The following is a 13,961-nucleotide window of genomic DNA, read 5'->3' as shown; positions in this document are numbered from 1 at the left end:
GTCAGGAGAAACCTGCAATACTATGTAGAAATTGACTTTTTGTGGGTATTCTAATTTCTTAGAAGAAAAGATGTAATAAGATCAGAGTGGGGTGTCAAGACAGGGTTGTTCTGGGAATACCTAATGGGCACATTCAGCAAGACTGGGCAGAGTTGATGAGGTAGAAAAAGACTTTGAAGAGACTGAGAACTCCAGCCCATCTTAGGATTCAAATAATAGGAAAGAGTTATTCAAGAGAGATAGAGGATGGAATCATTTGGCACCACATCTTGTACCTAGGCCAGTGTAAGACACATCTATTAATGGTTTCCCAATCAATCTTCAAACAACACCCAAGAAATAGGTTCTATCCTTTCCTAGGAATGTATTTCATTATCTTGATCTTTAAGGACACAATGTTTAGTCAAAAGCTGTCTTCCTTTAGTAAAGCTATTTTCTGTCCTATTTTGCTGTCTAGCTGGAATAGCCAAGTGTTGCTGCTTTTACAGTACCAGAATAATGGACCAAATCCAATGATACTTTAACATAGGAAAACTTGTCAAAATGTCGTCATCTACTTCTCCCTCATCTAGCCTCAATACATACCCAGATATTTAGTAGCCTTTCCGTCTTTCTGCTACCTTATGTTGCTACCTTATTTTCTGCCTGTTGTTCCCCTTCTGTCACTTCAATCATCATCAACAACAAACCTGTAAATAATATAAACAATATAGGGAAATATAGGAAGCAGCAACATAGCTGAAGGGAAAGGCAATTTAGATGAATATTTTTGTCATAGAAAAATCACTCTAATATCAGTGAGGGGGGAACTACAAGTGATGAGTAGTTCCCCCTAAGTTTTATGAAAAATGCTTACGTCTGAGGTAAACTCATAACTCTGTAATCAAGGAAATGAAATATACATCCCTGAAAGACTTGTGTGTAGATTGCAGTGCCTTACTTTACACAGGTTTTCTTTCTCCACATACAGCTTCATGCTTTCTTGAAGAGAATCTCATTTAACAACAGTGCAGGTGAAGAGGTGTCCTGGGATGAGGATGGTGAATTAGCAGGTGGATTTGATATTGTAAACTGGGTTGCTTTCTCCAACCAGTCCTTACTAAGTGTAAAAATAGGAAGGATGAATCTACATGCTTTGCCAGTCAGAGAGTTCACCATAGTGGAGGAGATGATCACATGGCACAGCTGGTTTAACCAGGTGAGATCTTTCTGCAGGCTTATTTTACATAAAATTATTCCAATATGAAAAGCAGACACTGTGTGGTTAACAGTGCAACAAACCACTGTGTGGTTACAGTGCAGAAGCTCTCCTGGGCTCTCCCTGCACTGTTCCTGCAGTCCACAGCAGACTGAATCGGGCCCATTTGGGGCTGAAATCAACCTGTTGCAAAGCACAAGAGAACTCCAGGGCCCTGCATAATGATATTACACTACCCCTGCAGTGCTCCCCTGCTCCACAGTGGGTCAATTTTGGTCCCAAATGGGCCTGATTCAGCCCACTGCAGAGCGCTACCAGGGGCAGTACTATGCCCTATGTGATGATGTCACTTCCCGGACATAATGCCATTGCATAGTATGGGAGCACGCACAAACTCCATAAAGAACGTAAATGCCAAGTCTCCAACCTCCCACCATAAGGGTTAGGGGACCTGGCAATCCTAGTGATGCAGCATGGGATGACAGAAGGACGCAAGTTCAAATCCCTACTTGCCATGAACCTTCCTTGAGTCAGTCATTCTTCATGACTTTAACCTATGTTTTGACATTGTACTGAGGGCCAAGCTACAAGTGACGAATGACACTTGAATGGCAAGTGAATTGAGTGGAGGGCAAGTGAACAGGGAGGAATACACTTGCCGTTCAAGAGTCATTAATCACTTGTAGTTTGGCCCTCAGTTTTGATACCACGTTTTAAGGATTTGTCCTGTTTTTAAAACATTTAAAAACCTTTGGGTTTGGACCTTCAATTAAACTCCTCCTTCCATTACTTGAAACTTATACCTCAGGAGGGCTCTGGTCACAGCCAATACTCTTTTTAATTCCACTCGCAGAGAGGTTAAGTGTTCTCTACTTCACGCAGGCCCATATCTCAAGAACACCTTCCCTGTTTTGTTTGTGTGACTTGTTTGTTGCTTCTCCCCTGACTCCACAAAAAGGTTTTCACTGTCGCCAAAGGCTTTCTCCTTAAGATTCCTTTTAATAACTTTTAATATACAAAGACATGTTATGAATGGTAGTTTGACAAAACGGTCAGCACATGAGGATGGTTGTGAGGGGGAAAAGATGATCTTTTCCCCCCTTAAAAGTAGCATTTATTTATCAGTACATAAGCAAGATGGTTGCAGACTTTTAATGAGCATATTGGTTTCAGAATAGTGCTTAAGCTTCGCCATTTCAAATATAATTCTTTCAGAAATGCACAGACATTCTCAGGCTGCAGACAGCTCACCTGATTTGACCAGAATGAATAATCCTCTCATCTCTCTAACTAGAACTGCAGTTCACTCCACCCTCTAGCTACAGCTACCATCCAATAAGATTACTCTCCACTCATCCATTCAAACCCCTCTTCTTTCCTCAGAGGCCTGCATTTAACTCACAGCAACCATGTTAAAAAACTAACATTAACAAGCAGAAATAATTTGTAAACTACGTAAATGCAAAATACCACATATCATGGAATTTGTTATGAAGATAAAATGGAGTGAGTGAGAAACGTGAGAAATATGTATACTGCTCTAGGCTTCAGTGGGAGGTAAGAAATAACTATGTACAGTACATCCTCTAACATTGTATCAATTGACAGGTGCCACCGTCTTCTCTGTGCAATGGCAACTGTCATCCAGGTTACAGCAAAACAAAGAAGGAAGGAGAGCCATTTTGTTGCTATGATTGTTCTCCATGTCCAGAAGGGAAAATTTCAAACCAAACAGGTAGGAGACATATGCCTAAGATGGCTGCCACTAGCCAAGCCTTATGACTGTGTCTTCTGAAGGAGAAACAAGGGAGAATGTAACATCTGGTTTGGCCCACAAAATGTAGACACTAGGAGAGCAACAAGGGAAAACATAGCTGCACCCTTACAGCGCATATCCCTTGCTTATTTCTGCCATTCATTAGATCAGCTGACCTTGCCATTAGAGGTGAACATGGTCCAGAAAACAGACCTAAATTTGACACGGTCCAGCCTGGTTCATTGTTCGTGATGAACACACGGTTTATGGGACTCACCTTCTTCACAAACTTTGGTCCATTTGGGCTGGTCCGTCAGTCTGTGGTCCATGAGTCAGACATCTTGGCTCCAATCTATCAATCCCCAAGGCAACGGAGGGGATGTCCACAGACCTTCTGCAGTCCTTAAAAACTTGATAGGCACCTCTGCCAGAGAGCTCCCATTCTGCTCTATGCAAGCAAGGAGGAATAATTAATTCCCTAGGAAATGGAGGGGTGGACATTCTGCAGCCAGGGGAACACTAAACTTAGCCCTCAAAACCTTGATATGCAGCTCTGCCTGCCAACCGGAGAGCTCCCATTCTTCTTAATGCGAGCAAAGAGCAAGAATTAATTCCCTAGGCAATGGCTTGGAAGGTGTTTGTGTAGTGAGTGAGGGGGTTCTTCCCCCATCCTTTTCTGTTTGATTTTGTTTCATTGCAACTTTTTGGTGCTGCAAGCCAATGCAAATCAACTGGCATTTGCGACTCCTTGTATCTACTGGAAATTTCCTGGGGGCAGCTGCTTGGGGGGGACTATAAATTGGACCTCCAAAATGAAATCTTGGCCAAACTTGGAGGGTGGCTGGAGGAGAGCTTGTTGAAGCCTTGCTGTGAGTTTGTGATCTCTGAATGTGAAGGGGGCAATCCTAGAAGTGGAAGAGGGGCAATCCTGGAAGTGACAGACCATGGACCAATGAACCAGTCTGTGAATGGAGTGGATCTGTGAAAAGTTTGTGGTCTGTGGTCCGTGAAAATCAATGGACCACGGGTGAGCAGTCCATGGTGTTTTCCTGGTCCATGTCCACCTCTACTTGCCATCCATTTCCTCCCAACATTACTATATATACTGAACCCTAACCACATGATTTATGAGCACTTGGGCAAAAATAGAAGCACCCAGCTCTGGTGAGGGTCAGATAATTGATGTGAAATGGAGTTCTCTTTGTTTTCTTTCAAATAACATTTTAAATATTTTTTGCTAGAATTATAATGAAAAATCACTGCTGGACTAATAGAAAGGTATAACTATTTTAAATAAGTAAAAATTACACCTATTTTCATAGGTATTACTCCATTTGCCAGAGAGACACAGGAATTATATGAGGAATATTTTGAGAGCCTGAAATTATATAATGTTCTTCTTTCAGATTCGAAGAACTGTTTCAGCTGTCCTGAAGATCAGTATCCAAACAAGTGTCAGGATCAATGTGTTGCCAAAGTTATAAATTACCTGTCTTATAAAGAGCCTTTGGGAACTGCTTTAGCTTTGTTGACTGTGTCTTTTTCTCTGATCACAGCTATGATAACTGGGATTTTTATTAAGCATCAAAACACCCCCATAGTCAAGGCCAACAATTGGTCCCTCACCTACTCCCTGCTTATTGCCTTGCTGTTCTGTTTCCTGTGCTCCTTTTTATTTATTGGCCTGCCTGAGACAATGACCTGCTATTTACGGCAAACTGCTTTCGGCATCATCTTCACAGAGGTGATTTCATGCCTGTTGGCAAAAACCGTCACTGTGGTTCTGGCTTTCATGGCCACCAAGCCAGGAGCCAGAATAAAGAAATGGGTGGGGAAAAAGTTGGCAATCTCTCTTATATTTTCTGCCTCCGTTGTTCAAGCAGGGATTTGTGTGGCATGGTTAGGAACCACTCCCCCATTTCTTGAATTTGATACGCACTCATTGGCTGGGGAGATTGTCATACAATGTAATGAAGGGTCTGTAATGATGTTTTACTGTGTTTTGAGTTTCATGGGCTTCCTAGCCATTGTCACTCTCAGTGTTGCTTTCCTAGCCAGGAAGCTCCCGGATAGCTTTAATGAAGCTAAATTTATTACTTTCAGCATGTTGGTGTTCTGCAGTGTTTGGGTGTCCTTTGTTCCAGCCTACCTGAGCGCTAAAGGAAAACTTATGGTGGCTGTGGAGATCTTCTCCATTTTAGCATCTAGTGCTGGTTTACTGGGATGTATCTTTTTACCCAAATGCTACCTCATTGTTTGGAGGCCTGAGCTGAACAACAAGAATCAGTTGATGAGAAGAAATAAGCAATAAACTCAGGTCCAGGAGAACAATCATGCAAGGAAACACCTCAAATTGGAGGAATACCCTAATAAGACCTGGTCCAGGGAGGGCGTGTGGAGGAGCACAATGTTTGACTTGCATTGGTTTACTCTGTGTATCAGTTTTATATTTGGTGGTTTAATGATTCTCAGTTTTCATTCCTGGACAGGGGATTAAGTATATGGGAAACAGAATAATTGAGAAGTATTGCAAGAAAGTGGGATATCGAAAAAGATCTTAAACTGCCACAGAGTTTGCAAATGCACAAGGGTTTTGGGCACCTGAAACCCACATGGTCTCTACTTCAGTCAGTTAAGCTTTCTTTCCTACTTCCTTTTCCATCTTTTCTATAACCTTGGTTTAATACTGTTATTAATAAGAGCCCCGTGGTGCAGAGTGGTAAGCTGCAGTACTGCAACCCAAGTTGTGCTCATGACCTGAGTTCAATCCTGGCAGAAGCTGGGTTCAGGTAGCCGGCTCAAGGTTAATTCAGCCTTCCATCCTTCCAAGGTTGGTAAAATGAGTACCCGGTTTCCTGAGGGTAAAGCGTAGATGACTGGGGAAGGCAACGGCAAACCACCCTGTAAAAAGTCTGCCAAGAAAACGTCTTGATGCTACGTCCTCCCATGGGTCAGTAATGACTTGGTGCTTGCACAGGAGACTGCCTTTAACTTTACCTAATACTGTTATTAACCGTGTCATCCTAAATTGAGTTGCACCCCTGTAAACCCCTTGACTTGTCTAATATCGGTCCTAGTATTTCTTATGCTCTGTTTCAGTATTTCTTCAACTTTGTATTGGAGTTTTGCTAATGTTATGTCTTTGTAAACTTGCATTTATTTATCCTGCCATTATTGAGATGTCATTGATATTGACTTTACTAATTTCGCACTATGTAATCTGCTTTAAGTCTCAGTGAAAAAGGAGGAATATAATGACATGAATAATAAATAAATAGTGTAACACTGTTTTGGAATGATGCCATCAGTCATCAATATTGCATCACTGGTCTTCTCGGTTTAGTGGCCCTTTTCACACTACATTCCTGCTTCCAGAACATCGCGAAATGCAGCGAAAAAACGTGGAAGATAGCGTCTTCTCGTGAGAGTTTTGCGCGACATTGCGCAAAACTCGTGCGACGTCGCGCAGAACTCTCGCAAGAAGATGCTATCTTCCGCAGTTTTTGAGCTGCGTTTCGCTAAGTTCTGGAAGCAGGTATGTAGTGTGAAAAGGGCCAGTGTTTACCAGCTCCTGCAGTTTATCTTGCTCCATTTTGTCCTTTCCTCTCTATTAATTAACATGCTCTGCTTTGGCTCCAAATTGGATTAATTTAGGTATTGGTTCATGTCTGTTCTGTTTATCTCTTTGTGGCAGCTTCCCTTCAATCACATTAATATATTTTGATTATAATTACTAGAAATGATCAGTTGACATTCATTTGATTTGATTGCTTTAGTGCTTATAAATATAACATATGAGCTTGGAAATCTTTTATTTATTCCTCTCTTCAGCCATAAATCTATTAGTTGTCCTGCAGAAGCTGTTGTTCTTCCACTGTCTGTTCCCATCTACTATAAAGAAATAATAACACAGGCCTACTCTTTAGTGTTTTGGTAACAGTTGCTGAGCTACCACGCTAGAAAACATATATGTTATGTGTTGAGATATATATACAACTATTTCCCTGTGGTTTTTAAGGATACACTGTCCTTGATTTTAATTCTAGGAACAATAGAGTAATGTAATGGATTTGGTATTACAAGAAATCAGACAATTTCAGGTAGAGAAGATAGACTGTTGCTAGTAATCAAAGAAGAGGTAAGGAATGTTCATCCTCAACTGCACTTCAGTGAGCTAATCATTTTGTTATGAAGTGTCGTGTCTGTGTACAGCCATGCCATGGTTGTCTGTTTGTTATTTTGCTTGTACCACAATATACTGAAGCTATACTACATTATTACTAAATTGATGTGCAACTCTCTCTGATCATCTGTAACCATATTGCAGACCGTTACTTCCTTAGGACCCAGAAAGGGCCTCTCCTGTTATCTTAGAGAAATATGCAAGTCTTAGCTAGCCATGACCTTGGTGTGTCTAGATGCCAGTTTTCACTCCTTTTCCCAGATGCTGGGAATTATGTATTGTATACCTAAGGCATAGTCATCATAACTGTATAGATTCTCACAGAACTCTTGTAAGCTCACGCACCAAAACCTTAACTGTAATTTGAAGCGTGGGAAAATCAACTATAACATAGATTGCTTGATTTGAATTGTCACTTCTGTCAAGCTCTGTGATGGAGAACAGACCTGAACTGCATAGATCCTAATAAAGCTGATTCTGCTGGAACCAACATGTGTTCACTGTGGAGGGGCTTGAGTGGTTTACCTGCCAAGGACTGACATGAAGAATGAATCTTCATAACAATGAAAATCCCACAAACTTACCTAATATCACTTTGGGGTTCCACATCCATGATAACTACTGCTGCACAGACTTATAAAGCAACCCTGAACCTTCTATCACAGCCTAGTTTTTTCCCCAGTTACAAATATGGTGTCAAGTATAATGTGATGGCTGTCAATGGGGGACTTGGCTCTGTCATCTCCCTCTACACGAGCACAATCTTGAACACCTACAAAATTCCACAGATAGGTCTTGTGAGAAGTAGCTTGGAGACATAACTACCCAGCCAAGAATGATCATACCTGGCTGCAAGAAATAGCTAGAAGTAATGGTTGTTAAGCTGGCTTTACTTGCAGTATGGAGTACAGAGTATCATATACATGTGATGACTTCTACCTTGAAAGAAACGCACAGGTGCATTTTATAAAACATTACCAACATTGCATTAACAAAAATATGGATCAGCATGGCCAGATCAGCTGAGTAAAGATGGAGAGAGAGTTTTAAAACCAAATGCAAATGACAGAAACCACTCTTAGCAACAAAACCAGCCTGCTTCTCCAACAGCAGTGCTGGATCCAAGAGAGCTCCAGTTTTGAAAGTTTCACTCTATTCATCAACACTATGCTAATCCTCTCCAAAAATCAGCTTTCTCATTCAATTAATTTTCAACCTTAATTTTGTCTGGATTCAACTTCAGTCTTTTCAATCATCTATATTTGACCATGTCACAGAAACTCTGGTTCAGGAAGGGACACAGCTGGCACGAGGCTGCTGTAACATAATGGTTAAGTAGTTGCCACCCTAGTCGGAATGAAGAGACAGATACCAAGTTTGGAAATAAGGGACACTTTATTAACTTCATAAAACTAGAACAAGCCAGAACAGCGACAAAGGCCTAAAGCGGTACAGGTCAAGCCACAAGGTCCACCCTGGACCGCCGCCTTGACCTGTCTGGGTGAGCCCTGAAGCCCCGGGTGAGACCCATCCAAAGATGGTGCAGACCTGGCTGGCCAGGCAATTTGGCCACCACCCTTTCAAGCTCATGAACACCTCAGCCGTACAGCAGTGAGGGAAGGACTTGCACGCGAGGGTTCCCAAAGACAGCCTGTCCCTGCAGCTGGCAGCCGTCAAAGCAGTACCAGCCCTTCAGGCAGGCCCACCAATAGGGAAGCACCAAGGGTGCTCACTGGCTTGCACCCTATCTCAAACTCAAACCTGCCAATGACACTGCTAACCTGCACCACCCTTAGCCAATGACCTCAATCCCCGAAATCGGTACAAGGTAGGAGAAAAACCCCTAATTCCCATGCCAAATTGGAAAGAGGGTAAAAAATTCCTACCTGGCTCTGATAATAACAGCTGGCTAATCCTGCACCAATACAGGGTGAGGAGGGTGGGCCGAGCGACTCTTCCCAACTGCGACTGGGCAGGGAGGAGCAACCTCCTAAGGCCCTTGTCTCCGCCCTCCCAGCCAAACCCTGGATTGAAAGGAAGGGGTGGTGCTGCCTCCCTCTTTCCAGGGTGGCAACTAATGGCCCCCAGCTTTAGCAACATAGCCGCATGCTGGGAAGGGGCTATATTAGGTTGTGATCCAACACTCTGCTGGTTCGAATCCCACTACTGCCATGAGTTTAGTAGGTGCTGTTGGGTAAGCTACTCCTTGCTCCCCAGTTATATTGTAGGGACACTTAGGGCCAAGCTACACATGACGAATGACACTTGAACGGAAAGTGGATTGAGTGGAGGGCAAGTGAACAGGGAGAAATACACTTGCCGTTCAAGTGTCATTCGTCATGTGTAGCTTGGCCCTTAGAGTGAGGCACTTATCTGTCTAGAAAAGCAGTATATAAGTGCAGTTATTATTATTAGAGATAGTACTACTACTGCTATGAAGAATAAATGCCAGGATACCATCAATATATGAATTACATTTCTGTGAATGGCTGTGGTGTTAAGACCTTCTTGTCTGAAGACTTGCCCAGATTAGAAAGAATATTAAACATGCTTTTGATTCTATACTTAGATTAGGACTTTTTTAATATGTCCAATTATAAAGATGCATGCTAGGAAAAGAACCAACTGCTTTCTGTCTAAAAAATTAAATGCAAGTGACTAATAGTTCTGTCCCTTGCATAGTTCCCTTAACAATAATGGGAGGATTCCAAATCATAAACATGTTTTTTATTTATTTAGATATTTATACCTTTCCTTCTTCCCCAGGAGGGATCAAAACTAGCTTACAAAACTAGCCTTTCTTCGATATTTATCCTCACAACAACAATCCTGTAAGGTAGATTTTGGTGAGATGAAGTGAATGGGCCAAGCAAGCTTCCACAGCAGAGTGGGAATTCAAATTTTGATACTGTAAACACTACACCATGTTGGCCCTCAGGAGAAATCTATGCTTACAAATATTTCGTTACCCATATCTGTCTTTACATTAGTGTATTTCTGAAGATTCAAATTAGAATGTTCGATTTACCAAAACAAGCATCTGGACAAATAAGCTCCATGTCAGCAGGTGAATATTTATAAAGACTCAAACCAATGGCCCACCTAGCTAAGCACTGTTTACTTTAGTTTGCAGCTGTCCTCCAGGTTCTCAGGCAAAAAGAGGTCTTTCCCAGCTCCTGCTACCGTTAACTGGAGATGGCTGGGATAGAAATCTGATCCAGAGCTGAAACAAGGCTGAAGCAAAGCATAAGTAATTGAACATGACATATTAAACAGCACAAAAGCCACTCAGCAGGAACATACTTACAGCAACAGATAGTATACAATAGTATAATCTATAGTGCCTATCCCCATGTAACTCTTTGAAATATTTCCTTACAGTACAGCCTGTGAACTGGTTAGAGTGGGTCACTGGCCCAGCACCCCCATTCTTTGCCTTGGGGAGAAAATGAGGGGACTGTTCACAGTTGCACTGATGTGCAAGATGTCACTTCCAGAGCAAAACAAAAATTACATCATCATGTCAAGGTGATACTCTCAGATTCACACAAAACTATATGGTTTAACTTATAGTGACTCCTTGACACAGCAACGTCACTTCCAGTTTTGCAGAGGAAGGGATACAGCATGTTGGTTCAATACTGAAGAGATTGTCCCTACCTCCCCCCACCCCCCAGTTCCCACACAGGAGTTGCTAGCTATGGTTGGTAATCCTAGCACTGGTTTTTCATTACATATGTTGTTGGCATAGGTTTATGAGCAAACTTTATTCATTATTTTGGTTGAGGGAAGAGGAAGCCTGGCTGTCCAAGGCCATTCACCACCTGTTCCCTTTCCAGGTGTTTTTCTGTGGTTATTGCCACAATAGTGTCAGCCTGTGGGGAGCTAATTGTCGACTTGGTAATTATCAGCATCTCTCTGTCTTAATAGATAAGGGCCATTAGGGTTTTTTGTTTGTCTCAGAACAAGACAAGGGCCAGCAGGGTTCTATTGCTCTGAACACTCCTAGTTTTAAAGACTACTTGAACCAGAAGACTGTCCTGTCATGTTTACCTGAGAGGCTATATTGTGAGCAGTTTAAGTAAGCAACATCTAGTACCGTATATATTCCCACTAAGTTTTCCACTGTGGGATCATGGCTAAAAAGAAATTAATTATGCTTTCTAGCAGAGATACAAGAAAGGCCCCAAATGCTGCACGGGAACATTGAGGTGTATGAAATAGGCAAAATAAACCTGTGGAAAAGAGGGGGTAGGCGTCAAATCAGTACTACTCAGTCTTCATTCACCAGGCAGAAGTTGGGAAGTTAAATGCGGTGGAAGAAACCAGGGGAATGGGCATCTGGAAAGAAAGTTCAGTCCTCCAAATGGTGGTGCTCTTGGTGCTGCTGTCTGGGCTACTACCTCATGTTGGGTGTGAGAAGCAATTGGTTCATCACCACATGGAGAGTCATTCCATTCAGTGCCATGTAAGTGACCCCTTCCCAATTCTGCATGAGTTTTATCGACCGGGAGACCTCATCATTGGAAAGATGGCTTCTCAAGCCTTTGCACTACGCCTCACTACTAATTTCAGTGAACAACCTGCTGAGTTTTTGATCAAGTAAGCTATTTCCCCTGTCACACACACGGTAAAAAAACACAACGACTTGCAAACAAAAATTTGAAGAACAGTTTCCTTCAATAAGCTTTTGGGGCATTTTATTTTGCTCTGTGGTTTTGTCAATGAACACAGCACTTTTTGCTTCTAAGTCCATTGACTTCAAAGGAATTAGGAGGGTGTAACTTTGTTTAAGATCACTCTGTTAGACATTTGTTCCATTCTAGCTTTGTAGATTTCCCCCCGATTCTTCTATTCTTAGCCTTATGCTTGCCATTTTTAATAAACATGTTAAGCCAGTTGTATTTTCTCTGCATTTGTAATCTATATTCATATCTTTAAAGAGATGGTTGCAAAATGTTCCTCCTATGAATTTCTTCCTGCCAAAATCCAGTTCTTATCAATTTCCAATTTCCTTGGGGAGACACCTAAGGATGTCGACACAAAAGTACTCAGACCTCCAGAGGGTCTTCCCCTTTTTGGTCCAACTGAGGCATAAGAGTGAAAGGCAAGATAGTTAGGAAGTTCAAACGCGTCTTGCATCCAGGTTTCTTGGAAGAGGATGATTTTAAACTGTGAAACGTAATTGACAAAGTCTTTGTCCAATGTTTTGGAATGCCATCCAGCGATATTCCAAGACAGAAGGAAAGGTGATAGTCAATCCGCCTTGTCAATAGTGTCCAAGGTCTTCTCAGTATCAAGGAAGATGCATCCATTAGTTAGCGGGTTCTTTGATGCTGGAGTAAGGTGAGCAGCAATGTTTTCAACATGTGCTTCATGTGGGCAAGGCAAGGATATAGACTCAATCATCATCGGGGAAGATTCAAATCCCGTTTTCAGGGCTGGATTAGAGGGGGAATCCGTCTTATTTATATCAGATTGACCTTCTGAATTACGGAGGCGAAGTGTTAATTCTTCCAGTCTATCCATAATCTCTGCTCGTTCAAATTTTGGCAGATGAATAAAGGATGAGAGTAATTCTTGCTCTACGGAGTTCTCCAGATAAGTGGCCTTCGTCAAAGGAGGAAGGGGGGCATCAATCCAGCTGATTAAGTCTGGTACCGGAGAAGTTGAAGTCATGTTAGTCGAAGGAATTAAGCTTCGGTCCTCAGGCTTGACTGCTTTCTTTTTATGTGTATAATTAGGTAGAAGAGGGCAGATCTTAGTATTAGTGAAGACTCTTGTAGGGAAGATTCCAAAAGGTCTTAAAATGCATCTTTGAGACATTATAAGTGTAGGGATCCTCTTGGACTCAAATGAAAGCAGAACCCTCTGAGTTTGAGACTTGCTATTAAGGTATTCAGTACACTTCAAGTCAATAGAGTAAGGGTTTTCCCCCAAAAGTCTGGACAGGTGCCTCCTTATATAATTCTTAGAGGACCATTTAATCACCTGGCCTCTAAAGGGGCAGACAGTTAGGCAGACTTTGGTGTCTTGCAGAGAGAGACTATATGAAGATGCAAAATGCAGTTCATCCTTATTTTGTTCATTTTCATATTGGCAAACAGCCTGAGAGATTGCATAAGGTGACACAGATGCTCTGGGAGCTTGTAAAGCCCAATTATCATTCAAAGCATCTGAAGGTCTGTCTTTATGCTTTAAAAATACAAGCGGGAGAATCTTCTCTAGGAGTCCTTGTATGTCCCTTAGGGATTTAAAGATGTAGTCCACTGTTCTGGCAATTAGGTCCAACATAGCAGAATGTTCAGATAAAATATCTGAGAAGCAACCTTCTCCCTCCCTAGCACCAGCCTTCAACTGAGCACGAATAGATCATAGAATCATAGAATCATAGAATCATAGAGTTGGAAGGGGCCATACAGACCATCTAGTCCAACCCCCTGCCCAGTGCAGGATCAGCCTAAAGCATCTCTGACAAGTATTCATCCAGCCTCTTCTTGAAAACTTCCAGTGAGGGGGAGCTCACCACCTCCCTAGGCAGCTGATTCCACTTTTGAACTACTCAGATGGTGAAAAAGTTTTTCCTAATATCCAGTCGGTACCTTTGTGCATGTAGTTTTAGCCCATTGCTTCGCGTCCTACCCTCTGCTGCCAACTGGAACAGCTCTTTGCCCTCCTCCAAATGACAGCCTTTCAAATATTTAAAGAGAGCAATCATGTCCCCCCTCAACCTCCTCTTGAGGGGGGGGGCATCCTTGTTAAGCTTCTTTAAGTTAGGAGTATTATTAGGAGTATTATTGTTTGGGGAGTTGTGAGGCTGTTTA

General features: G+C 42.1%; 1 protein-coding gene across 1 annotated transcript; it reads left to right on the top strand.

The window, feature by feature from the left end:
- Window positions 1-1,120: 1,120 nt before the first annotated feature.
- On the top strand, window positions 1,121-5,265 carry LOC129339467 (vomeronasal type-2 receptor 26-like). The gene is made up of 3 exons (XM_054994048.1): window positions 1,121-1,198; window positions 2,807-2,933; window positions 4,361-5,265. The coding sequence occupies exons 1-3, from the start codon at window positions 1,121-1,123 to the stop codon at window positions 5,263-5,265; spliced, it is 1,110 nt and encodes a 369-aa protein (XP_054850023.1).
- Window positions 5,266-13,961: the final 8,696 nt, after the last annotated feature.

This window comes from Eublepharis macularius, chromosome 12 (genome assembly GCF_028583425.1).
Source record: "Eublepharis macularius isolate TG4126 chromosome 12, MPM_Emac_v1.0, whole genome shotgun sequence".
NCBI classification, from domain to species: domain Eukaryota; kingdom Metazoa; phylum Chordata; class Lepidosauria; order Squamata; family Eublepharidae; genus Eublepharis; species Eublepharis macularius.
The sequence above is the reverse complement of the archived record's forward strand: the minus strand, read 5'-3'. Positions and strand labels throughout refer to the sequence as shown.

What these genes read in the sequence shown, in the direction of transcription:
- LOC129339467 (XM_054994048.1), top strand. Translation starts at nt 1,121, where the DNA reads ATGAATCTACATGCTTTGCCAGTCAGAGAGTTCACCATAGTGGAGGAG. An exon ending in GGCACAGCTGGTTTAACCAG is followed by an intron (nt 1,199 to 2,806) that starts GTGAGATCTTTC and finishes ATCAATTGACAG; the next exon opens with GTGCCACCGTCTTCTCTGTG. An exon ending in GAAAATTTCAAACCAAACAG is followed by an intron (nt 2,934 to 4,360) that starts GTAGGAGACATA and finishes TTCTTCTTTCAG; the next exon opens with ATTCGAAGAACTGTTTCAGC.